We start from the raw sequence: 27,326 nt of genomic DNA, 5'->3' as shown, positions 1-27,326 counted from the left end.
TATACATACAATATATTATATTATTAGCATAGTACAATATCAGTTTTAAGTATTGCTATATTGTACTATACCAATTATATAGTAATATTATTAGTAATATTACATGTCATATAAATATATAATTATAATAGCATATTATTATTAGTACATATTATTAGTACAATGTGATATAATCAGCCTGCAAGAGACCTATCTGCGCAGGCGCAGGAAATACCATATGTGCAATTCACAGGGACCACGATGGGGAAATCTATATATATATATATATAAATGCTCTGGGCATAATGAGTAGCTTAAAAACAAAAGAACCAATGAACGAAATCACACCAAATTTGGCAACAAAACGTCTCACAAGACAAGGAGTGACCATCACTCAAAAAATTATGATTTTGTCATTTGGGAGTTGTAGTTGCTGGGATTTATAGTTCACCTACAATCAAAGAGCATTCTGAACATCAATGATGGAATTGAACCAAACTTGGCACACAGAACTCCCATGACCAATAGAAAATATTGGAAGGGTTTGGTGGGCATTGACCTTGAGTTTGCGAGTTGTAGTTCACCTACATCTAGAGAGCACTGTGGACTCAAACAATGATGGATCTGGACCAAACTTGGAACGAATACTTAATATGCCCAAATATAAACATAGATGGAGTTCGGGGGAAATAGACCTTGACATTTGGGAGTTGTAGTTGCTGGTATTTATAGTTCACCTACAATCACAGAACATTCTGAACCCCACCAACAATAGAATTGGGCCAAACCTCCCACACAGAACCCCCATGTGGGCCACAGCAACGCGTGGCAGGGGGTGGCTAGTGTAATATAAATATATAATTATAATATCATATTATTATTAGTACATATTATTAGTACAATGAGATATAATCAGCCTGCAAGAGACCTGTCTGTGCAGGCGTAGGAAATACCATATGTGCGATTCACAGGGACCACGATGGGGAAATATATATATATATATATATATATATATATACACTAGCTGTCCCCTGCCACGCATTGCTGTGGCCCACATGGGGGTCCTGTGTGGAAGGTTTGGCCCAATTCTATCGTTGGTCGGGTTCAGAATATTCTGTGATTGTAGGTGAACTACAAATCCCAGTAACTACAACTCCCAAATGTCAAGATTCCATTTTCTCCAAACTCCACCAGTGTTCACATTTGAGCAAATTGAGTATTTGTGTAGAGTTTGGTCGAGACCCATCATAGTTTGCGTCCACAGTGATCTCTGGATGTAGGTGAACTACAACTCCAAAACCAAAGGACACTGCCCACCAAACCCTTCCAGTATTTTCTGTTGGTCATGGGAGAACTGTGTGCCAAGTTTGAGTTCAATTCCATCGTTGGTGGGGTTCAGGATGATCTTTGATTGTAGGTGAACTATAAATCCCAGCAACTACAACTCCCAAATGACAAAATCAATTTTAATACAATATATAGTATTATTATATTATTATTTTATTACATTGTATATATTATTAGTATGATGTTTTCTCAGTGGCTTGTGTACCTGGTGCCCAGGAGGGAGGGCCCCTCCACGCTTGTACCACGTGACAGAGACTTCCGTCTGTCCGGCCACCACGCAGTTGAGCTCCAAGGCCTGGCCTTCCATGACGGAGGGTGAGGAGGACTCGATCCGCAGCGGAGGAGTGACACCCGAGGCTGGAAAGACAGGCAACTTGTATTTATCCAGACAGAAGAATAAGCAAACCAGGCCTATTTACATCCCATCCCACTCTGTGCCAAAGCCTGTGGTTATTTTGCGCAGAAAACAGGCATTTTTAAAAAAATTGTAAACCATGGAAAGATTTTAAACTGTACTGATTTTTTTTAATGTAAGTTGCTTTAAGTCTCCTTGAGGTGAGAAAAAGCGGGGCATGGACAAACATAATAATAATACTATATAATTAATATGATAATAATAAAGTAAAATATTATTATTAAGAACAACAACTTGAAACATCCAGCTCACTTTGGGAAGTGCCGTAGATAATAATAATTAATAACTAGTAAAAATGATAACAATAACAACAATACGGAATATCCAGCTCACTTTGGGAAGTGCTCTGTAGATAATAATAATTAACAATAAATAATAATAATAAATAATATACATAATAATAATTAATATGAATAGAGAATGTCCAGCACACTTTGGAAAGTGCTATAGATAATAATAATTAACAATAAAGAAGAATAATAAACATAAATAATAATAATAATAATAGGAAACATCCATCACACTTTGGGGAGTGCTGTAGATAATAATAATTAACAATAAAGAATAATAATAAATAATATACATAATAATAATTAATGATGATACAAAATGTTCAGCTCACTTTAGAAAGTGCTGTAGATAATAATAATAATGAATAATTAGTAAAAAAGAAACAATAACAACAATACAAAACACCCAGCACACTTTGGGAAGTGCTGTAGATAATAATAATTAACAATTATTATTATTAATAAACATAAATAATAATAATAATAATAATAATAATAGGAAACATCCAGCACGTTTTGGAAAATGCTGTAGATAATAATAATTAACAATAAAGAATAATAATAAACATAAATAATAATAATAATAATAATAATAATAATAGGAAACATCCATCACACTTTGGGAAGTGCTGTAGATAATAATAATTAACAATTATTATTATTAATAAACATAAACAATAATAATAATAATAATAATAGGAAACATCCAGCACATTTTGGAAAATGCTGTAGATAATAATAATTAACAATAAAGAATAATAATAAACATAAATAAATAATAATAATAATAATAATAATAATAATAGGAAACATCCAGCACATTTTGGAAAATGCTGTAGATAATAATGATTAACAATAAATAAATAAATAATAATAATATACATAATAATAATTAATAATAATACAAAATGTCCAGCTCACTTTAGAAAGTGCTGTAGATAATAATAATTAATAATTAGTAAAAATGAAAACAATAACAACTATCTACAGCACACTTTGGGAAGTGCTGTAGATAATAATAATTAACAATAAATAAATAAATAAATAAATAATAAACATAATAATTAATAATACGAAACATCCAGCACACTTTGGGAAGTGCTGTAGATAATAATTCACAATAAATAATAATAATAAATAATATACATAATAATAATTAATATTAATACAGAATGTCCAGCACACTTTGGAAAGTGCTATAGATAATAATAATAATTAACAATAAAGAATAATAATAAACAACAATAATAAATAATATACATAATAATAATTAATAATAATACAAAATGTCCAGCTCACTTTGGAAAGTGCTGTAGATAATAATAATTAACAATAAATAATAATAATAAAGAAGACTAAATAATATACATAATTAATAATAATAATTAATAATACAAAACATCCAGCTCACTTTGCAAAGTACTGCAGATAATAATTAACAATAATAATAATTATTAATAATAATTGATAATAATAATAATAAATAATAATACACAATGTCCAGCTCATTCTGGAAAGTGTTGTAGTTAATAATAGTTAATAATAATAATAATAATTTAATAAATATACATAATGATTAATAATAATAATTAATAATAATACAAGACGTCCAGCTCACTTTGCAAAGTACTGTAGATAATATTTAACAATAATAAAAAATAAACATAATACTTAATAATAATAATTAATAATAATAATATGAAACATCCAGCTCACTTTTGGAAGTACTGCAGATAATAATTAGTTAATAATAATAATACAAAATGTCGAGCTTACTTTGGGAAGTGCTGTAGACGGTGACCACAATGGAGGCCTCTTGAACCACGCCATCAGCTCCGCTCGCCCGGCACACGTATTCCCCTGAATCGACCGCCGTGGCACCTGGGATCCTCAGGTGAGAGCCCGAAATCTGAAACCGTGGTGGAGTGTCAACTGAGCAACCAGGTGGCGGTTTCTCCCCAACGCAGGGCAAAAGGGGATCGTGATGGGCGTCCATACCTTGTGGTTGGGCGGGAGGGACCCCCCACGCTTGTACCAGGCGACCTGGGGCCGCGACTGGCCGGCCACCAGGCAGTTCAGGTCCAAGGCTTGCCCTTCGGTGATGGACGGCGAAGCAGATTCAATCCTGACCGGAGGGTTGCTTGCTAAGAAGGGGAGAGAGATCAAGGAGGGATCTCAGGAATCCGCAAATGATGAGCACCCCCCCCCCCCACAAATACTGCTCCTCCTTACTTTGCACAGAAGAGCGCCCATGCTGCACAATAACAGTGATTGAGGCTTCCCTGGGACCCGCTCCGTTGCTGACGCGGCAGACATATTCACCCGAATCGGAGGCGGAGATCTCCATGATCCTCAGGACGGGGCCATAGACCTGGAATTGTTTGGGAGAAGAAGGCCGTGTTTGCCTCTCACTTGTGGTGACATCCATACATCCATCTGAGGATTGGACTTGATGGCATTTGGGATCTTTACCAACCAGAATTCTATAATTCAATCATCTACCTATCTATCTACCTATTTATCTATCTTAGCGTTGGACTAGATGGCCCTTGGGGTCTCTACCAACTCTAGGATTCGATCAGCTGTCTATCTATCTGTCTATCACAGAGTTGGACTGGATGAACCTTGTAGTCCCTTTCAACTCTAGGATTCTATGATTCAACTATCTCTCTAGCTATCTATCTAAAATAGGGTTGGACTAGATGGCCTTTGGGGTCTTTAGGATTCCATGATTCGATCATCTATGTTCTGGAGGTGGACTGGATAGCTCTTGGAATCCCTTCCAACAATGATTCTATTATTTGATCCTCTCTCTTTCTGTCTTTCCATCTATCCTTCTATCTATCAATCATAGGGTTGGACGAGATGGTCTTTGGGCTCTCTAGGATTCTATGATTCGATCTGTCTATCTGTCTATCTATCTATCTATCTATCTTCTGGGGTTGGATTAGATGGTCCTTGCGGTCCGTTCCAAGTCTAGGAATCTATATCTATCTATGTATCTATGTATCTATGTATCTATCTATCTATCTATCTATCTATCTATCTATCTTCTGGGGTTGGATTAGATGGTCCTTGTGGTCCCTTCCAAGTTGAGGAATCTATGTATGTATGTATGTATGTATGTATGTATGTATCTATCTATCTATCTATCTATCTATCTATCTATCTATCTATCTATCTATCATAGGGTTGGACTAGTGGTCCCTTCCAAGTCTAGGAATCAATCTATCTATCTATCTATCTATCTATCTATCTATCTATCTTCTGGGATTGGATTACATGGTCCTTGTGGTCCCTTCCAAGTCTAGGAATCTATCTATCTATCTATCTATCTATCTATCTAGATAGGGTTGGACTAGTGGTCCCTTCCAAGTCTAGGAATCTATCTATCTATCTTCTGGGGTTGAAGAAGATGGCCTTTGGGGTCCCTTCCATCTCTAGGATTCTATTATTTGATCATCTCTCTGTCTTTCCATCTATCCTTCCATCACTCAATCATGGGGTTGGACGAGATGGCCTTTACGGTCTCTAGAATTCTATGATTCAACCTATCTATCTATCTATCTATCTATCTAACTATCTATCTTCTGGGGTTGGATTAGATGGTCCTTGTGGTCCCTTCCAAGTCTAGGACCCTATCTATCTATCTATCTATCTATCTATCTATCTATCTACCTATCTATCATAGGGTCGGACTAGTGGTCCCTTCCAAGTGTAGGAATCTATCCATCCATCCATCCATCTATCTATCTATCTATCTATCTATCTATCTATCATAGGGTTGGACTAGATGACCTTTGGGGTCCCTTTCATCTCTAGGATTCTATTATTTGATCATCTCTCTGTCTGTCTTTCCATCTATCCTTCTATCTATCAATAATAGGGTTGGACGAGATAGCCTTTGGGGTCTCTAGGATTCTATGATTCTGTCTGTCTATCGATCTATCTATCTATCTTCTGGGGTTGGATTAGATGGTCCTTGTTGTCCCTTCCAAGTCTAGGATTCTATCTATCTAAGTATCTATCTATCTACCTATCTCTCTATCATAGAGTTGGACTAGTGAGGAATCCATCTACCTATCTTCTGGGGTTGGATTAGATGGTCCTTGTGGTCCCTTCCAAGTCTAGGATTCTATCTATCTATCTATCTATCTATCATAGGGATGGACTACTAGTCCCAAGTCTGTCTATCTATCTATCTATCTATCTATCTATCTATCTATCATAGGGATGGACTACTAGTCCCAAGTCTATCTATCTATCTATCTATCTATCTTCTGGGGTTGGATTAGATGGTCCTTGTGGTCCCTTCCCTATCTATCTATCTATCTATCTATCTATCTATCTATCATAGGGTTGGACTAGTGGTCCCTTCCAAGTGTAGGAATCTATCTATGTATCTATCTATCTTTTTATCTCTCTCTCTCTCATATAGGTGGACTAGATGGCCTTTGGGGTCCCTTCCACCTCTAGGATTCTATCTCACTATTGGGATGATGGGGCCTGTAGCCGTGTACCTGGTGGTTGGCGGGCAGGGCGGCTCCTCTCCGGTACCAGGTGACGGGGGTTGTGCTCTGTCCGGACACAACGCAGTTCAGGTCCAGGGTCTGACCTTCCACCACCGAGGAGGACGAAGAGTCGATCTTGACCGTCGGCGACATCCCGGCCGCTGCGCAACAAAAGGAAAGGAATGAGAACACAAGGGTGAAATATAGGTTGCTTACCTGTAACCGTAGTTTCCATATGTGAATTTGCACATATGGTAGCTTCAGAACCTTCTAGATAGATTTGAAAAACTTTGGTGCTTGGCTCCGCCCACTCTCCCCTTGCGAGTATAAGTAGCAGGTGGGCGGAGCCACCACCCCAGTTCTTTTCATCCGCCGCTTATGCAGCAGTTACGGAACCTCTCCCTCATTTTGACTAGTTTTTATTATTATTATTATTATTATTTCATATTATTATTATTATTATTAAATTGTGTTACTGGTTTTGAAGTACAAGCTAAACAAGTTGTTGTTGTTACCTCGCTGGACCGCCACCTCGATCCTGGCCCGTCCGACCCCGGCGGGGCTGCTCCCGACACACAAGTAGACCCCTCCGTCGGCAACAGTAATGGAAGGAATGACTAGGGTGGCAATATCTGTCCTCTCTGCGCGTGACTGTGAACACAAGGGACAAAATAATATAATATATTATTATATATTATTATTATATTATTTTATATATAGGCATTCCCTGAGTTACAAACATCTGACTTACAAACGACTCCTAGTTAAGAACAGGGCTGAGACAACAGGAAATGAGAGGGATCCTAGATTATATAATAATAATAATAATAATAATACTATCTGCCTATCAAATGCCCAACTTTCTCCAACAGTTGACAGGTTGGAACACCACTGAGCAAAAGCATACATGGCTCGAAGGCACGCAAAGCAAGAACACAAAAGACGCAAACACAATCCGTTGGAGGAGGCGTCCTCGTTGCAGACAAGCTCTTTGGGGAGACTTTAGGAGAATCACAGAAGGAGGAAGAGACGGAGAAGGACAAGCAAAGGATGCAGGGAGAGCGAGTCTGAATACCTGCTGGATCTGCTGGATTCGCTGCCGGAGAGCCTCCAAGCTCAGCCCTTGGAAGTGGAAGAAGCCAAAGACAGGGAGAGCCTGGCCAAGGAAGGAAGGGAGGAAGTGGAGTAGGAAGGGAGAAATGGAGAGAGGAAGGGAGGGAGAAAAGAAGAGAGGAAGGGAGGAAAGAAAGAAGGAAGGAAAGAGAACAGGGAGGAAGGAAGGAAGGAAGGAAGGGAGGGAGGGAGGGGGAGGGAGGAAGGGAGGGAGAGAGGAAAGAAAGAAAGAAAGAAAGAAAGAAAGAAAGAAAGAAAGAAAGGAGGAAAAGAGGTAAAAAGGAAGGGATGAGAAGAGGAAGAAGGAAGGAAAGTAGGGAGGAAAGAAAGAAAGAAGGAAAGTAGAAAGAGAGAAAGAAGGAAGGAAGGGAGGGAAGAGAAGAGAAGACGGGGAAGGAAAGGAGGGAGGGAGGGAGGGAGGGAGGAAAGAAAGAAAGAAAGAAAGAAAGGAGGAAAAGACAAAAAAGAGGTAAGAAGGAAAGGAGGAGAAGAGGGAGAAGGAAGGAAAGAAGGGAGGGAGGAAAGAAAGAAAGAAGGAAAGTAGAAAGAGAGAAAGAAGGAAGGAAGGGAGGGAAGAGAAGAGAAGACGGGGAAGGAAAGGAGGGAGGGAGGGAGGGAGGGAGGGAGGGAGGAAAGAAAGAAAGAAAGAAAGAAAGAAAGAAAGAAAGGAGGAAAAGACAAAAAAGAGGTAAGAAGGAAAGGAGGAGAAGAGGGAGAAGGAAGGAAAGAAGGGAGGGAGGAAAGAAAGAAAGTAGGAAGAGAGGAAGGAAGGGAGGGAAGAGAATAGGGAGAAGGGAGGGAGGGAGGGAGGGAGGGAGGGAAGAAAGAAAGAAAGAAAGAAAGAAAGAAAGGAGAAAAAGAGGTAAGAAGGAAGGGACGAGAAGAGGAAGAAGGAAGGAAAGAAGGGAGGGAGGAAAGACAGAAAGAAAGTAGAAAGAGAGGAAGAAGGGAGGAAGGGAGGGAAGGAGGGAGGGAGGAAAGAGAAGAGAAGACGGGGAAGGAAGGGAGGGAGGGAGGGAGGGAGGAAAGAAAGGAGGAAAAGACAAAAAAAAGGTAAGAAGGAAAGGAAGAGAAGAGGGAGAAGGAAGGAAAGAAGGGAGGGAGGAAAGAAAGAAAGAAAGAAAGAAAGTAGGAAGGGAAGGAGGGAAGAGAAGAGGGAGAAGGGAGGGAGGAAGGAAGGAAAGAAAGAAAGAAAGAAAGGAGGAAAAGAGGTAAAAAGGAGGGGACGAGAAGCAGAAGAAGGAAGGAAAAAGGGAGGGAAAAAGGAAGAAAGAATAAAGGAAGGGAGGGAGGGAAGAGAAGAGAAGACAGAGAAGGAAGGAAGGGAGGGAGGGGGAGGGGGGAAGAAAGAATGAAAGAAAGAAGAAAGAAAGAAAGAAAGGAAGGAAGGGAGGGAGGGAGGGAGGGAGGGAAGAAAGAAAGAAAGAAAGAAGAAAGAAAAAAGAGAGGAAGGAAGGGAAGATGGAGAAGGAAGGGAGGGAGGGAGGGAGGGAGGGAAGGAAGAATGAATGAATGAAAGAAAGAAAGAAAGAAAGAAAGAAAGAAAGAAAGAAAGATAGAAGACAACAGGAAAAGACAAAAGAGGTAAGAAGGAAGAGAAGAGAAGAGGGAGAAGGAAGGAAAGAAGGGAGGGAGGAAATAAAGAAAGAAAGTAGGAAGAGAGGAAGGAAGGTAGGGAAGAAAAGAGGGAGGGAGGAAAGAAAGAAAGAAGGGAGGAAGTAAGAAAGGGAGGGAGGGAAGAGAAGAAGAAGGGAGGGAGGAAGTAAGGAAGGAAAGGTGGTAGGAATAAAGGAAGGGTGGGAGGGAGTGGGAAGAGAGAGAAAAGTGTTGGACTCTGAGGCGAGAAGAGGAGGAGCAGGAAAGGGAAGGAGGAAAAGGAACGCCCTCAATTTAAAGAGGGGCATCCCTGAAATGACGCTGCGTGCCTCTGGCTTTTCCTTCCCCAGCTTGAATCCCACAATAGTTGGAAGAGACCCCATGGGCCGGCCATGTTGTCCCACTCTCTTCCTCGGAGTGTGGTGGAGGCTGGATGGCCATCTTATGGGGGTGGGTTTGATGGTGCTTTTCCCGCATGAAGGCCAAAGGGGCTTGGACTAGGTGGCCCATGAGGTCTCTTCCAACTCGAGGAGTCTATGTTCCTTTTAGTAGCCCTCTCCATTTGGAGGGTCAACCTGGTGGTGGCCAGGACTGGGCCCAGTGGGGATCCAGGTGAGGGGTTCCTGGCCTTACCTGGGGAGGCAGGCTCCCTCCTTGCTTCTCCCAGGTGATGGTGGCCGCGGGGGAGCCGGCGGCCCGGCAGTAGAGCCTGACGGTGCTGCCCTCCTGGACCTCCGTCCGCTCCGGACTCACCTGGACCTGCGGGACGGTGGCGCCTGCAAACCAAAGGGCAGGGAGAGCGGTCAGTAGAGGTGTGCAATTTGGCCAAAAGGAATGCCCTTTCGGGGTCCATTTTTGGTGAACCCCCAACCGCAAGGATTTTTGGGTCGGCCACAAGGATCGAAAGGCATCTCTCCCATTTCGGGTCAACCCCCAACCACAAGGACTTTTGGGGTCGGCCACAAGGATCGAAAGGCATCTCTCCCATTTTCGGTCAACCCCCAACCGCAAGGACTTTTGGGGTCGGCCACAAGGATCGAAAGGCATCTCTCCCATTCCGGGTTGACCTCTCCCATTTCGGGTCAACCCCCAACCACAAGGACTTTTGGGGTCGGCCACAAGGATCGAAAGGCATCTCTCCCATTTTCGGTCAACCCCCAACCGCAAGGACTTTTGGGGTCGGCCACAAGGATCGAAAGGCATCTCTCCCATTTTGGGTTGACCTCTCCCATTTCGGGTCAACCCCCAACCGCAAGGACTTTTGGGGTCAGCCACAAGGATCGAAAGGCATCTTTCCCATTTCGGGTCAACCCCCAACCACAAGGACTTTTGGGGTCGGCCACAAGGATCGAAAGGCATCTTTCCCATTTCGGGTCAACCCCCAACCACAAGGACTTTTGGGGTTGGCCACAAGGATCGAAAGGCATCTCTCCCATTTCAGGTTGACCTCTCCCATTTCGGGTCAACCCCCAACCACAAGGACTTTTGGGGTCGGCCACAAGGATCGAAAGGCATCTCTCCCATTTCGGGTTCACCTAACCCTTGGGGAAAGAACTCTCTCAAGATGGACCGGGACGTACTGTGTACTTGCAGGAAGGCTCGGGCCACATGCTGACCGGCGCTGTTGCGCACGCGGCACAAGTACTGAGACTCGTCGGAGGATTCGGCCGCCGGGAAACGCAGGATCCCGCCTCGGATGACGGCCCTGGGAGGAATGACACCGCCTGGTCCCCCTGCAGAAGGAAGGAATAGTATTATTATTATACTGTGAGACACCCGTCTTCTACTTCTTCTTTTTCTTTTTCTTCTCTTTCTTATACAGTAAGACCCAAGCTGGCTAACAATAAAAGGACTCGACCTAAAGAATCCCCTCCAGATACACGAGATGCAGAGCCAACCTTAAGAAATGGGGCCACCAAGTGGAGTCTGTGACATGCAAGTGCGGAGAAGAGCAAACCACAGACCACCTATGACGATGCGACCACATGCACCACGGAGGACCTTCTCACAGCGACACCAGAGGAACTCCGAGTCTTAGACTTAATTGGAAACGGCTATGTGATGTGACTATTTAACTAATATTATTTTTAAATTTTTATCTATTCATGGTTTTATATTGTTGTTTTTTGGTATTGTTGGCATTGAATTGTTGCCTATGTTAGCTGCCCTGAATCCTCCCTCTCCCCGAGGGGTGAGAAGGGCGGGATAGAAATGCTGTAAATAAACAATAAAAAACCTTACCGATCCATTCCAGGGAGGGTTCTGGGCTTCCGGTGGCGACACAGCGGAACTCAGCTGCCTGCCCGGGCTGGACGCTCAGCTGCGAAGGCTCAATGGTGGCCATCGGTGGTACGGCCGCTGTGGCTGTCGAAGGAGAGGAAGAGATCAGAAGGATTCGAGGCAAAGAGACGTGAAATGCAGCACCAAAATCACACAGGTGCAAGGGGGGGGGGGCAACCGTGCTCGACATGCGCGTGCAAATGGAGGAGGTGCAAAAGAGTAAACATGTGCCCAAAGGGGAGACTCGCTCGTGGCCCTAGAACGGTGGTGGCCCCACAGCATGCTGGGAGAGTACAGCAAGGACATGTCCGCATGCCAGGGGAACACTAGAAGAGCAAAAGAAAAGGCTCCGAGGACGCCGGATCTGTCGGGGAATAATCTGGAGGCGGATGGACATGCGCCGGGAGGCCAAGCCGACTTACAGGGCCGGTGGCCTTCCACCACTTCTACGGGTCCATAGAACATCTGGGTCTTGGACGGTGCTGGAAACAAGCGGCAGTGTGGGAAAGAGAACGGGGTGAGAAAGCGAAGAAGGGAAACTTCCTCCGAAACACTAGAAGCCCTCTCGAGCCACAGAGAGAGGCGGTATTAAATGTTATTATTACTACGACTGCTAACAATAATAATTATTTCTATATATTAGATTGCTTATTAAATATTCCTAATTATACTAGAATAATTTATGTATGTATTATTTATATATGTATAAATACATTAATTTATTATACGTTTATATTAATTTATATTATACTTAATTTATATATTCCTAATTATACTAGAAAAATTTATGTATTATTTATATATGTATAAATACATTAATTTATTATACGTTTATATTAATTTATACTATACTTAATTTATACATTCCTAATTATACTAGAAAAATGTATGTATGCATTATTTATATATGTATAAATACATTAATTTATTATACATTTATATTAATTTATATTATACTTTATATATTCCTAATTATACTAGAATAATTATGTATTATATGTGTATCAATATATTAATTTATATTATACTTGATGTATATATTCCTAATTATACTAAAATAATTTATGTATGTATTATTTATATATGTATAAATACATTAATTTATTATATGTATATATTAATTTATATTATACTTAATTTATATATTACTTATATGTGTGTGTAGGTATATTAATTTACTATATAGGTAAAGGTAAAGTCCAGTCGTGCCTGACTGGGACTCTGGAGCTCATCTCCATTTCTAAGCCGAAGAGCCGGCGTTGTCCGTAGACACCTCCAAGGTCATGTGGCCATCATGACTGCATGGAACGCCATTATTTATTATGTATACACATAAATATTTATTATATATACACATAAAAATAATGCATAAATTAATAATATATTAATTAATTAATTATTATTAATAATAATTATTAATAATTAATAATAAATTAATTATTAACTCAGTTCTTGTGGGTTTTTTCGGGCTATATGGCCATGTTCTAGAGACATTTCTCCTCACGTTTTGCCTGCATCTATGGCAAGCATCCTCAGAGGTGAGGTCTGCTGGAACTGGGAAAAAAGGGGTTTATATTATTTATTTTATACATACAATAAATTAATTTTTATATAACTATAAAAATAACACATATATATATGGGATTTGAATAATATGGGAGTTGAAGTCCAAAACACCTGGAGGGCCCAAGTTTGCCCATGCATGGTCTAGATCCAAGGAGAATGGCTACTGGTTTAAAGTGGTTTTTGCGAATTCCGGACTGGGATCCAATGAAAGTGAATGGCTGGAAGAGACCTTTAGTCCGAACTGCTCTCAAACCTATGTTCCAAGGCCGAACTAGGAATCACAACCCCCAGTGTCTCTACAGAGAAGCGTGTTGTGAAAGCGTCCTGGTGCCCGCGTGTGTGCCCGTCTGGCGTGAGCCCTAGACCGAAAGGGACGGACAGACGGACAGATGGTCCTTCCTCTGGTTGCTCCTACCTTGGACGTAGAGGGTGGCCACCCCTTCGTCCATGTCGAACATGTTGGAGCCCGTGCAAATGTACGTCCCGGCGTCCTCCGGCTGGACGTTGCGGAGGGTCAGGATGCCGTTGAAGTCCATGGCCCGGCTGGGCAACTTCCCGTTGTTCGGCCGTGTCCAGACGAGTGTGTAGGCCGGAGACTAGCGGGAAAGAAGGAGGAAGGGAAGTAGGAAGGCAGAGTCTGTTTCCAAACAAGCCCAGCGGTCCTTCCGCACGGACACTCACCTTGCTCTTTGCGGTGCAGACAAAAGTCACGTCGGCTCCGGCCTTGACGCTCTGCACTTTCTGCTCCTCCACCGTCACCGTGATGGGTTTGCTGGGAGACTCTGCATTGTCCGCAAAGAGACCAAAAACTCACGTTACAGAGAAAGCTCTGTAGCTCAGCCATAACGAACAAGCAATTCCGGTCCGTAGCTTGGCTCACCTGTGACAACCACCTCGGCCCGGCTGGTGTTGGAGTACTGCGGGTTGCGGCAGGTACAGATGTAGACGCCGGCTTCAGAGGGTTGGATGCTGGGGAAGTAGAGCTCCATACCTGGACAATAGGATGGGGAACACAATCACAGGTGAGCCAGGACTACCTTGATTGAGAGTAGTTTCACTAGGGGTCAAGTGCAAGTGGACCTGAAGACACGGCATAGAGTTTCCATGGACTTTGATTTCTATAGGCTTGACTTCCCTCGACATTGACTTGGAATTTCCCAAACATCGACTTCAATTGATTTACTCAGCATTGAGATTGCCTCTCACTTCCCTCAATATTGACTTCAGATTGATTTAACTTGGCATTGACTTCAGATTGACTTCCCTCGCCACTGACTTCCCTCAATACTGACTTCAGGTTGATTTCACTCGGCATTGGCTTTAGGTAGAGTTCCCTCAATACTGACTTCAGGTTGATTTCACTCGGCATTGACTTTAGGTAGAGTTCCCTCAATACTGACTTCAGGTTGATTTCACTCGGTATTGACTTCAGATTGATTTAATTTGGCATTGACTTCAGATTGACTTCCCTCGCCACTGACTTCCCTCAATACTGACTTCAGGTTGATTTCACTCAGCATTGACTTTAGGTAAAGTTCCCTCTACACTGACTTCAGATTGATTTCACTTAGCATTGACTTCAGATTAAGATCCCTCAATACTGACTTCAGATTGACTTCACGCAGCATTGACCGCAGATTGACTTCCCTCATGAACTTCAGACTGACTTCCCTTGCCACTGACTTCCCTCAATACTGACTTCAGATTGATTTCACTTGGCATTGACTTCAGGTAGAGTTCCCACAATACTGACCTCTGATTGACTTCCCTCATCACTGACTTCAGATTGACTTCACTCAGCATTGACCTCAGATTGACTTCCCTCATCATTGACTTCAGATTGACTTCACTTGACATTGACCTCAGACTGACTTCCCTCAACATTGACTTCAGAATGACTTCCCTCGTCACTGACTTCCCTCAATACTGACTTCAGATTGACTTCCCTCGGCACTGACTTCAGGTAGAGTTCCCTCAATATAGACTTTAGATTGACTTCCCTTGGCACTGACTTCAGGTGGACTTCCCTCAACATGGATTTCAGCCTGACTTCACTCAGCATTAACTTTCCTCAACACTGACTTCTAATTGAACACTTGGCATTGACTACAGATTGGCTTCACTAAACACTGACCAGATTGTCTTCACTTGGCATTGATGTCCTTCAACACTGACTTCAATTTGACTCCACTAAACACTAACTTTACTCAACACTTTAGATTGACCACTTGGCACTGACTTCATTCGGCATTGACTTCAGGTAGAGTTCCCTCAATACTGACTTTAGATTGACTTCCCTCGGCACTGACTTCAGGTTGACTTCCCTCAACATGGATTTCAGCCTGACTTCACTCAGCATTAACTTTCCTCAACACTGCTTCACTAAACACTGAGTTAAGATTGAATTCACTTGGCATTGACTTCAGATTGACCCCCTCAACACTAACTTCAGATTGTCTTCACTTGGCATTGACGTCCTTCAACACTGACTTCAGATTGACTTCACTCAGCATTGGCTTCAAATTGACTTTGCCCAACACTAAGTTCAGATTGACTTCACTTGGCATTGACTTCAGTTTGACTCCACTAAACACTGACTTCAGATTGACTTTCCTCAACACTGGCTTTCCTCAACACTTCAGATTGACCACTTGGCACTGACTTTAATTGGCATTGACTTCTGATTGACTTCCCTCAACACTGACTTCACTCATCGACTTCCAACTGACTTGGACTCTCGTTAACCAGCCAGACTTTGCTCTGCCTTGACTTGGCATCCGCAGACCTGTGTTTTGGATGCTGATTTTTGAGGTGGGAAGCTCACCTTGATGCTTGCGCTGGGCAGTGCCTGGCACAGGGCGCCCGTCCTCCCGGGACCAATAGAAATAATGGGGAGGAGCCCCACTGACGTGGCATCGGAGAGACACCACGCTGCCTTGAGAGACGGCCGTCCATGGGGGATGGATCTGCACAACGAGAGGGGGCTGGCCAGGACGACCTGAAGGAAGACGGGAGAGAGGGTCAGCCCTGCGCTTGGAAGACGAAAGGGGGGTGCAACCATTTACTATTAATGATGCCACATGGTTCTCACTCACCCAGGGGCACGCACTTCTGCCCACGGATGTTGGGGTTGCCCACATAACCTGCGGCACACCTAAGGAAGAAAAAAAACAACATCAGAGGCACTCCAAGTGGCCAGCTTCTGGTCAAAGGACATTTGGGAAGTCTGACTTAGCCACGGTAGTCCACGCTCTGGTTACATCCCGCCTTGACTACTGCAACGCTCTCTACGTGGGGTTGCCTTTGAAGACAGCCCGGAAGCTCCAATTAGTCCAACGGGCGGCAGCCATGATACTAACAGGAGCGGGGCGCAGGGAGCACACAACTCCTCTGCTGCACCAGCTCCACTGGCTGCCGATATGCTACCGGGCTCAATTCAAAGTGCTGGCGTTGGCCTTTAAAGCCCAAAACGGTTCTGGCCCAAATTATCTATCTGAACGTATCTCAGCCTATCAGCCCACCAGGACCCTAAGATCTTCTGGGGAGACCCTGCTCTCTATCCCGCCGGCTTCACAAGTGCGGCTGGCGGGAACGAGAGACAGGGCCTTTTCTGTGGTGGCCCCTCGGCTTTGGAACACCCTCCCCATAGAGGTACGATCAGCCTCCTCGCTGATGGTGTTTCGGAAGAGATTGAAGACATGGATGTTTAAACAAGCATTCGGTTAATCCGTTGCAACGAATTTTGATGACTAAAGGATTGGTAATCATGGACGACGAATTTTGGATTGCGATTCCAGTTACGAGATGCATGGGATTATTATTGGTGGCCCAATAATTTGTATTGTATATGTGTTTTATGCTTTTAAACTGAATACTGTTTTTTAAGTGTTGTAAACCGCAATGAGTCGCCGACTTAGGCTGAGATATTAGCGGTATACAAGCGTATAAATAAGTATAAATAAATTTAGCTGTAACATGAGCCAAACGCTTGACAGATGGCAACAGTGAGTTGTGATGCCACACTTACTGTTCACAGTACTGTCCTGTGTATCCTGGTTCGCAGGCGGTGCAGCGGTACCCTCCGCCTTCGAGGCTCTCGCAGGTCCGGGAGAACCTGGAGGGAGAAAGCCATACCTCCACTGAGTCATTGACCAACGCAAGGTCCCAACACAAGCTATTGCTCACCCAACTGAACCCCCCTTGGTTTTCTCAAAGGCCCGTTCTTTCGGATACTAAAGGGAGACACTAGGCTTACTGGTTCTCCGGATCGGGCAGTGGGCAGGCACAAGGCTGGCAGTCCTCAGGAGTCCCGGCTGTGGCATCTCCATAGAAACCGGGGGCACACCGCTCACAGAATTCACCGTCTGCATGGTGCAAGCAGCTCTGCAAGGAGCAGGAAGAGATTATTTCACGCAGGGGACATTATTTGAGAAGACCGATGGGACCTTATCAACCAAGGCTGGAAGGCATCCTTTGATGGCAGACCTTTGATGGTGTCAGATTATAGAATCCTAGAGTTGGAAGAGACCTCATGGGCCATCCAGTCCAACTCCATTCTGCCAAGAAGCAGGAATATTGCATTCAAATCACCCCTGACAGATGGCCATCCAGCCTCTGTTTAAAGCTTCCAAAGAAGGAGCCTCCACCACACTCCAGGGCAGAGAGTTCCACTGCTGAACGGCTCTCACGGTCAGGAAGTTCTTCCTCATGTTCAGGTGGAATCTCCTCTCTTGTAGTTTGAAGCCATTGTTCCACGTCCTAGTCTCCAAGGAAGCAGAAAACAAGCTTGCTCCCTCCTCCCTGTGGCTTCCTCTCACATATTTATACAGGGTTAGTCAAAATGCATAGGCCAATAAGCCATTCAATTGAATGGCTTATTGGCCTATGCATTTTGACTAACCCTGTACATGGCTATCATATCTCCTCTCAGCCTTCTCTTCTTCAGGCTAAACATGCCCAGCTCTTTAAGCCACTCCTCATAGGGCTTGTTCTCCAGACCCTTGATCATTTTAGTCCCCTCCTCTGGACACATTCCAGCTTGTCAATATCTCCCTTGAATTGTGGTGCCCAGAATTGGACACAATATTCCAGGTGTGGTCTAACCAAGGCGGAATAGAGCAAGGGGAGCATGACTTCCCTAGATCTAGACACTATGCTCCTATTGATGCAGGCCAAAATCCCATTGGCTTTTTTTGCCGCCACATCACATTCCTGGCTCATGTTTAACTTGCTGTCCACGAGGACTCCAAGATCTTTTTCACACGTCCTGCTCTCGAGCCAGGCATCGTCCCCCATTCTGTATCTTTGCATTTCGTTTTTTCTGCCTAAGTGGAGTATCTTGCATTTGTCCCTGTTGAACTTCATTTTGTTAGTTTTGGACAATCATCTCTCTCATCTGTCAAAATTGTTTTGAATTCTGCTCCTGTCCTCTGGAATATTGGCTCTCCCAATAGACACGCTTAGTCTGCCTTCAAACTCTAGAACTGTATGATCCCTTTTGCTTTTAGTTTGTAAAGAGACAAAGTAAGCGAGATGGACTTTGCAGGTCATTTCAGAAGGCCACAATCTGAGGACGATTTGTGGATTTTGAATTGAAATTGTTCTTTATGGCTGCGAGCCACTTCATGTCTCAATGAAGAGATATAAACAGGATAAAAGTAAATGGAATGGGGAGAAAAGAGGAAGACAAAGAATGAGGAGAAAGACGATTTGCTCACCGAACAGGCCCCTGTCTCTGGGTGGCACGAATCGGAGTGTCCATTGCATTCACACAGCGCGCAATGGCCCAGGTAGAGACCTCCACCGGTGCGCGTATATCCGGAGGCACAGTCCTGCGGTGGAGGAAGAGGAGAGGGTTTCCTCAACCTTGCTGGACTCACCTTTTGTTGCCGCCCAGCGGCCTGCTTGATTCCCCTTTCACCCAAACACCACACAGATCAACAATAAGTTTATTAAAAAGGGGTATCTAATACAAAAACAGTATCAAAATAGAGTTCAAAATAAGCAGACTAAGCATTCACTAAAATACCAAATCCAAGAAGATAACTCCTAGACAGGTAACTTGACACATGAAAATCCAATGTTGATCTACCCACCAAACACTGCTTGCCCAATGACATTACCCTTTCTCACACCTGGGTTCCCATTGATTCTCTTTCAGCCTCTGGGAACAACTAATTTGTCTCTGTTTTGCACTATCCCTTCTAAGCTGTAAACATCGGGTTATCGGTAACCCTCTGTCTCCTCCACATTCCTTTCAGAGTCAATCCCTGGCTTAGTCTCATGAAAATCATTGCCTGTTTCTCCAACAACAGATGTATTCAAAACATTCCCATAATCTCAAAAACACTTTTGATTTCCCCCAAAGAATAATAATAATCATAATCATAATCATAATCTTTATACCCTGCCACCATCTCCCCGATAGGGACTTGGAGCGGCTTACATGAGGCAAAGCCCAAACAACAATTAGAGTAAAGAAAAAACCAAAACACAAACCGAAAACGCGAACAATAAATAATAATGTTAAAAAAACAATAATGTTAAACAATGTTAAATGTTTTTAATGTTTAAATTATTTTTGTACTGTTGTGGGCATCGAATTGTGCCGTTTTGTAAACCGCCATGAGTCGCCCTTGAGAATAGCGGTATAGAAGCATAGTAAATAAATAAATAACATCATATTAACGTAAAACATATGCATACATAACAATGTAAAAATTACAATAAGCACAGACAAAATAATAATGGGCAGGCTACATGTAATGATTAAAAGACAAACTGATTAAAACTAATTAAAAACTCGGGTGAAATAAAGAAGAGAAGCAGGTAATTTGTGGAGGAGAGCTCAATTATAGGGGGACGGGGGTTGTGGAAGCAGGCTTTCCCATGAGGAGAGGGGACAATATTCCGATGACAGAACTTGAGGCTGAGCAGTAATGTGAAATTGTATACCTACTCCTCAAAGGAGCAGCGGAAGAGCCAGGTTTTGAGGTCCTTTTTAAAAACACCAGGCTCAACCAGAAAATACTTGTCCTCATCCTCAGAGCCTACACAGACCTCTGATGATGGCCTCTGCCCATCCCATTCTGGGCCCAGCTGGCTCGACTCACCTGGCACGAGAGGCCCTGGTACCCCGGTGGGCAACGGCATTCCTCCACCTCCAGAGCCCGTGGGAGGCTGGTGTAGGTGGGCACGGCCGTCTCCATGGAGACACCCGCAATGCCCGCCGAGATCATGTCCGTGGAGTAGGTGGCCCGGATGAGGACTTCATCCAGGTCAGCCAGGGCCATCATCAGGTGTTCCCGGGTGGCCGGCTGACCGTCAGGTCGCTTCCAGAATTGCTAGGGGGAAAACGATGAGAAGGGTCAGTGGAGAGCGGAGCAAGGCGGGTCAGAAAGAGGGGGATCCATCCCTCCGGGGGCTTCGTCCAAACTTTCAATCGTAGTCACCTCCCGGAAGATGACCTCGAAGCTCTTGCGTTCACGGGGCCTCAGCTCAGATAAGTACGCCACCAAAGTGATGTCGTTCCCCTGGAGGAACATCAGCGGAGAAATAGAATCAGAATAATAATAATAGTATACAGTACTACAATAATAATAATTTATATATACAATACAATACAGCCCCCAGGCTGGGCGGCAGCTCTTAACTCAATACTCTCTTAACATGGGGTGCTCATAAGTTGAGTTTCTACCGTACTATAAGATTTCTCTCACTTACTTATATCTCAGTCCTATATTTAAATAATAATACTAATAATTTATAATATAATAAAATAACACTAATAATATATAAGAACTCTCCCAGTTCTTCTTGTCTAAACCGAACTAGGAGTCACTTGTAAGGTGGATACTTGTAACTCGAGGACTGCCTATATATATAATAACATAATAATAATAATAATAATATAATACTACAATTAATAATGTAATATAATATAATATAATATAATAGATAAAATAATAATACTAATAGTAATAATATATGTATAGTATAGGACTCCTCTCACTTCCTGTTATCTGAGCCCCATTCTTAAGTAGGAGTCGTTTTTAAGTCGGATGTCCGTAACTCAAGGATTGCCTACTACTACTAATAGTACTAATCTAGAGGCTAAGCCAGCTGACAGTAATGAGGATGGGGTGGAGGGCAGCTCATCATCGGATGATGAGTTGTAAGACAAAAGTTGGCACTGAAGTGTTAGAACTTTGCAGTAGGCAAAGTGTTGGTTTCGTGCCTTGGGTCTTGTCGCTGCCACTTTCCTGTTGCGCTTGGGTCCTGGATCTGCAGGTTGCTGTTTGCTTCGTGTACTAACTGTCTTGGATTCTCGTAAGTGCGAATTTCCCCTCTCCTTGACTTCGGACTGCTTTTGACGACGACGCTGCTTTGTGGACTTTGGAATCTTCAACTTCGGACTTGGATCTCTTCGACTTTGGACTGCATTTGGATGATGGCTCTTCTTCATAGCTCTTTGTTTGTTTGCTTACCTTCTACCGTGCAATTTTGGGGTGTTTTACTCTTGTTTAATCCGATTTTTTTGCCAGGGTAATCCGGATTGTTGACTAAGTTTGTTTTACAAGCTAGAAATTGCTGCACCTTTTGAGTTTGGACCAGAGGCACTGAAGCAAGTGTCTCTGAGTCCTGTTTACTTTGCTTTAATAAACTGCTGTTTTGGACATACTTCTGAGTGTGGTTCTTCAAGGCGTCTGGGTTCCGACACCCCCCCCAAGAGGATAGAGACCCCCCCCCCCCAAAAGTTTGTTTTACAAGCTAGAAATTGCTACACCTTTTGAGTTTGGACCAGAGGCACTGAAGCAAGTGTCTCTGAGTCCTGTTTACTTTGCTTTAATAAACTGCTGTTTTGGACATACTCCTGAGTCTGGTTCTTAAAGGTGTCTGGGTTCCCACACCCCCCCCCCCCAAAGAGGATAGAGACACCCCCCCAAAAAGAGTTTGTTTTACAAGCTAGAAATTGCTACACCTTTTGAGTTTCGGCCAGAGGCACTGAAGCAAGTGTCTCAAAGTCCTGTTTACTTTGCTTTAATGAACGGTTGTTTTGGACATACTCTTGAGTCTGGCTCTTTAAGGCACCTGGGTTCCGACACCCCCCCCCCCCAAGAGGATAGAGACCCCCCCCCCCAAAAGAGTTTGTTTTACAAGTTAGAAATTGCTACACCTTTTGAGTTTTGGCCAGAGGCACTGAAGCAAGTGTCTCAAAGTCCTGTTTACTTTGCTTTAATGAACGGTTGTTTTGGACATACTTCTGAGTCTGGCTCTTTAAGGTGTCTGGGTTCCGACACCCCCCCCCCCCCCAAGAGGATAGAGACCCCCCCCCCCCAAAAAGATATTTGTCTCTCTTTTTTCTTACGGTGATTTGCACATCGGCGTCCGGCAACGGAGTTCCTCTCACCCCCGCGGTGTAGGACAGAGTGTAGCGAAGGCGCCCGCCATAGGATCCGACCTGCAAAAGAGACAAGAAGAAGGGAATCATTGACCTATATATGATACAACCCTTAATGGACCATTATTGCTTTGTCAACCTTTCTAGCCTGCCCCCTTCTATCTGTAAGGTAGATTTCGTCATGCTCACTAAGCTCCTTACTAAGTCCTACCGATCTGACCCATCTTTATCCTGTTTTGTATGATTTCCTCTCCTGTTGTCTTTCCATTTCTGTTGTGGAGACTAAAAGCCGAGGAAAAGGAAAGGAAAGAAGCTTTTCCAAAGTACGCCAGCCCTGCCAGGTGGGACGTTCATCCCCTCCCTTGACCCTCTGGGACTCACAGTCCTGATTCCGGCGTAAGACGCCATCCCTCCCCAAAGGCAGGAAATGTTACCTTGTCCCCCAGGAAGGCCTTGGGCAGCTCCCAGTAGAAAGTAACTTCCGGAAGGAGAGAGAAGCCCTTGTAGAAGAGCCAGCGCTGGGACAGAGAAGAGGCGAGAGGGGAGTGGGGGGCCAAAGCAGGAGGAAGACCACCCACAAGAGAAATAAGACTTCAATTCTGGCGCAAAGACCCCCTCCGACAATGCGTTTGCCATCACTCAGGGGCACCTCTTGCCCCGCCCGCTTTCAACACGCATACAAATGCATGTGGACACGCCACCCCCAATATGCATGCAACCACAGGCACAGGGATACCTTGGAGGGGCCCCCCAAAGGGTCCTGGGGGGAAGCAAGCAGGTTGGTGGAGGGGTCCGTGGCCCGGTTCACGGAGAGGCCCTGCCGGTGGGTCTTGAGACGAGAGAAGAGGAAGAAGGGAAGTCAAGGCAGAGGAAGGAGGGGAAGAGGAAGGAAGGGAAGGAAAGAAGGTGGAAGAGGAAAGGATGGAGGCAAGAAAGGCAGAAGAGGTTGGGACGGATGCAAATAAGGGGAAATTGTGGAAGCAAGGAAGGAAGGAAGGAAGGAAGGAAGGTGGAAGTGGCTGGGAGAGAGGGAGGGAGGATAATGCAGATTGTGGAAGGGAGAAAGGAAGGAAGGGAACTGGAAGAGATTGGGAAGGATGCAAGAAGGACGGAAAGTGGAAGACGCCAAGAAGGATGCAAATAAGGGGCACACTGAGGAAGGAAGGAAGGAAGGAAGGAAGGAAGGAAGGAAGGAAGGAGGAAGTGGCTGGGAAGGAGAGATAAAGGAAGAAAGGGATTATGGAAGGAAGGAAGGAAGGAAGGAAAGAAGGAAGGAAGGAAGGAAGGTGGAAGTGGCTGGGAAGGAGAGATAAAGGAAGAAAGGGATTATGGAAGGAAGAAAGGAAGGAAGGAAGGAAGGAAGGAAGGAAGGAAGGTGGAAGTGGCTGGGAGAGAGGGAGGGAGGATAATGCAGATTGTGGAAGGGAGAAAGGAAGTAAGGGAACTGGAAGAGATTAGGAAGGATGCAAGAAGGAAGGAAAGTGGAAGATGCCAAGAAGGATGCAAATAAGGGCACATTGAGGAAGGAAGGAAGGAAGGAAGGAAGGAAGGAAGGAAGGAAGGAAGGAAGGAAGGAAGGAAAGAAGGAAGGAAGGAAGGAAGGAAGGAAGGAAGGTAGGAAGGAAGGTGGAAGTGGGTGGGAGAAAGGGAGGGAGGATAACGCAGATTGTGGAAGGGAGAAAGGAAGGAAGGGAACTGGAAGAGATTGGGAAGGATGCAAGAAGGAAGGAAAGTGGAAGACGCCAAGAAGGATGCAAATAAGGGGCACATTGAGGAAGGAAGGAAGAAAGGAAGGAAGGAAGGAAGGAAGGAAGGAAGGAGGAAGTGGCTGGGAAGGAGAGATAAAGGAAGAAAGGGATTATGGAAGGAAGGAAGGAAGGAAGGAAAGAAGGAAGGAAGGAAGGAAGGTGGAAGTGGCTGGGAAGGAGAGATAAAGGAAGAAAGGGATTATGGAAGGAAGAAAGGAAGGAAGGAAGGAAGGAAGGAAGGAAGGAAGGAAGGAAGGTGGAAGTGGCTGGGAGAGAGGGAGGGAGGATAATGCAGATTGTGGAAGGGAGAAAGGAAGTAAGGGAACTGGAAGAGATTAGGAAGGATGCAAGAAGGAAGGAAAGTGGAAGATGCCAAGAAGGATGCAAATAAGGGCACATTGAGGAAGGAAGGAAGGAAGGAAGGAAGGAAGGAAGGAAGGAAGGAAGGAAAGAAGGAAGGAAGGAAGGAAGGTAGGTGGAAGTGGCTGGGAAGGAGGGATAGAGGAAGAAAGGGATTATGGAAGGGAGAAAGGAAGGGAACTGGAAGAGATTGGGAAGGATGCAAGAAGGAAGGAAAGTGGAAGACGCCAAGAAGGATGCAAATAAGGGCACATTGAGGAAGGAAGGAAGGAAGGAAGGAAGGAAGGAAGGAAGGAAGGAAGGAAGCAAGGAAGGAAGGTGGAAGTGGCTGGGAAGGAGGGATAGAGGAAGAAAGGGATTATGGAAGGAAGGAAGGAAGGAAGGAAGGAAGGAAGGTGGAAGTGGCTGGGAGAGAGGGAGGGAGGATAGTGCAGATTGTGGAAGGGAGAAAGGAAGGAAGGAAGTAACTGGAAGAGATTGGGAAGGATGCAAGAAGGAAGGAAAGTGGAAGACGCCAAGAAGGTTGCAAATAAGGGGCACATTGGGAAGGAGGGATAGAGGAAGAAAGGGATTATGGAAGGAAGGAAGGAAGGTGGAAGTGGCTGGGAAGGAGGGATAGAGGAAGAAAGGGATTATGGAAGGAAGGAAGGAAGGAAGGAAGGAAGGAAGGAAGGAAGGTGGAAGTGGCTGGGAGGGAGGGGGAGAGGATAATGCAGACTGTGGAAGGGAGAAAGGAAGGAAGGAAACTGGAAGAGATTGGGAAGGATGCAAGAAAGGGGCAAATGGTGAAAGGAAGGAAGGAAAGTGGAAGACACCAAGAAGGATGCAAATAAGGGGCACACCGAGGAAGGAAGGAAGGAAGGAAGGAAGGAAGGAAGGAAGGAAGGAAGGAAGGAGGAAGTGGCTGGGAGGAAGGGATAGAGGAAGAAAGGGATTATGGAAGGAAGGAAGGAAGGAAGGAAGGAGGAAGGAAGGAGGAAGAGATTGGGAAGGATGGATAGATGGAAGGAAGACGCGGTACCTGGGGTCGCCATGAGCCAGGAGCAGCGGCCAGAACAGGTGGTGGTCTGGCTGCTTGTGCCGCAGGGTCCAGAGAGTATGGGGGAGCGGGAGGTGGGGGCCCAGGGGGTGAGGAGGAGAGCTTTGGGGGTCCACCCTCCTTGCGGGGAGAAGCCGCCCTCCCTTTGGCAAAGCTGGAGAGCATCTCCCAAACCACCGCATCCTGCTTCCGTTGGGTTTCCCGGTCCTGAAGAAAGAGACGGAGGAAGAGAGAAAGAGAAACAGAGGCACAAGAGGAGAGAGAGGAAGGAGAGGAAGAGCTCAAGAGGCCCCACAAAGAGAAGGGAGAGGAAACCACACCCAAAATGGGGTCTGTGGCCCTACCTGCGTGGCCCGTCGGGCCCTGCTTGGGCCACCCCTGGAGCCGGGGATCCGTCCGGCCGCCACATCCTTCCGCAGCTGCTCCTCCGTGAAGGAGGTGGAGTTCTGCCGGGCGGGACACAACCACGGGGTTGGCGCACTGGAAATGGCCGGACCCCAAAACCCAAGCAAGGCGGGCACCCCTTTTCTCCTCCTCGTTCCGCATCCCTCCTTGTCCCATTCCGGGACATTCCAGGGACAATCCCCAAAACACAGCCAAGATGCAAGATGCCACATGCCTTGTCTACAAAACAAGAGGCATCAAACTCCACTGAAAGGGATGCAAATGCAAGTACGGGCAGTCCCCAAGAACAAGATTGGAGAAATACAGTTCGAATGCACATGTGTTCGCAGCACAGTCCATTGTAAGGTTTAAGAAAGTAGGGACGCGATCCTAGAGAGACGGCTGAGTCATTTCCTATGATCCCTGGAGCAAAGAAGGGAAGTGGCTTGTATGTGATCTGCCATCTCTCTGCCATCTTTCACCACTCACCATGATATCTCTGCATCTGTAATCCAGTCAAAATCAATTTGAAGTCATAATAATAATAATAACATTGCCGTCTGTGCCTAGGGAAGTCAAAGTCAATTCGAAGGCATAATAATAATAACGTGCACTCAGTTTAGGCAACGTGGCTTTCAAGTATAGCTAGACCTGAATTCTCTAGTTCTTGTTTCAAGTCTTGGTTTAAGTATTCTGGGAGTTCTCCATGTTGTGGCTTCAGGCCTGGGGTGTGATAATAATATAAGATTCCTCTCAATTCCTGTTGTCTCAGCCCCATTCATTTGTAATTTAAGTGTTTGTAACTTGGGTCATTATTATTATTATTTAAATTGGAAGTCATGATGATGAGGATGATGATCATGATGATGATGATGTCTGTGCCTAGGGAAGTCAAAGTCAATTTGAAGGCATAATAATAATAATATTGACGTCTGTGCCTAAGGAAGTCAAAGTCAATTTGAAGGCATAATAATGTGCACTCAGTTTAGGCAACATGGCTTTCAAGTATAGCTAGACCTGAGTTCTCTAGTTCTTGTCTCAAGTCTTGGTTTAAGTATTCTGGGAGTTCTCCATGTTGTGGCTTCAGGCCTGGGGTGCGATAAAAATATAAGATTCCTCTCAATTCCTGTTGTCTCAGCCCCATTCTTAACTTAAGAGTCATTTCTAATTTGGGTTTTTGTAACTTGGGGACAGCCTGTACATAGGGTAAACAGAGGCACCGGGAGCCGCAACGACTAGCCTTTCCGATCATCCAAAAGCCAACTTTTTCTCATCTGGTCCCATCAAGCTAGTCAATT

General features: G+C 44.5%; 1 protein-coding gene across 5 annotated transcripts in view; it reads right to left on the bottom strand.

Moving 5' to 3' along the window:
- Window positions 1-27,326, bottom strand: part of HSPG2 (heparan sulfate proteoglycan 2) — a 173,231-nt gene that overhangs the window by 54,883 nt on the left and 91,022 nt on the right. For 2 of the 5 annotated variants that reach the window (XM_067472751.1, XM_067472753.1), the window contains 20 exons: window positions 22,465-22,557; window positions 20,549-20,629; window positions 20,210-20,440; window positions 18,815-18,928; window positions 17,353-17,480; window positions 17,125-17,211; window positions 16,193-16,251; window positions 15,922-16,095; window positions 13,978-14,088; window positions 13,779-13,879; window positions 13,513-13,693; window positions 11,493-11,615; window positions 10,832-10,984; window positions 9,885-10,027; window positions 7,058-7,193; window positions 6,552-6,703; window positions 4,264-4,402; window positions 4,030-4,175; window positions 3,808-3,940; window positions 1,532-1,683 (listed from right to left, as the gene is read on the bottom strand). In XM_067472751.1, coding sequence (XP_067328852.1) covers window positions 1,532-1,683; window positions 3,808-3,940; window positions 4,030-4,175; window positions 4,264-4,402; window positions 6,552-6,703; window positions 7,058-7,193; window positions 9,885-10,027; window positions 10,832-10,984; window positions 11,493-11,615; window positions 13,513-13,693; window positions 13,779-13,879; window positions 13,978-14,088; window positions 15,922-16,095; window positions 16,193-16,251; window positions 17,125-17,211; window positions 17,353-17,480; window positions 18,815-18,928; window positions 20,210-20,440; window positions 20,549-20,629; window positions 22,465-22,557 — 2,637 coding nt within the window. Of the gene's footprint in view, window positions 1-1,531; window positions 1,684-3,807; window positions 3,941-4,029; window positions 4,176-4,263; window positions 4,403-6,551; window positions 6,704-7,057; window positions 7,194-7,617; window positions 7,699-9,884; window positions 10,028-10,831; window positions 10,985-11,492; window positions 11,616-11,953; window positions 12,014-13,512; window positions 13,694-13,778; window positions 13,880-13,977; window positions 14,089-15,921; window positions 16,096-16,192; window positions 16,252-17,124; window positions 17,212-17,352; window positions 17,481-18,814; window positions 18,929-20,209; window positions 20,441-20,548; window positions 20,630-22,464; window positions 22,558-22,931; window positions 23,016-23,233; window positions 23,327-25,626; window positions 25,852-25,988; window positions 26,091-27,326 lie in introns of all 5 variants that reach the window. The other 3 variants (XM_067472749.1, XM_067472750.1, XM_067472752.1) reach the window with 3 other exon arrangements.

Source organism: Anolis sagrei, chromosome 13 (genome assembly GCF_037176765.1).
Source record: "Anolis sagrei isolate rAnoSag1 chromosome 13, rAnoSag1.mat, whole genome shotgun sequence".
Lineage (NCBI taxonomy): Eukaryota > Metazoa > Chordata > Lepidosauria > Squamata > Dactyloidae > Anolis > Anolis sagrei.
The sequence above is the reverse complement of the archived record's forward strand: the minus strand, read 5'-3'. Positions and strand labels throughout refer to the sequence as shown.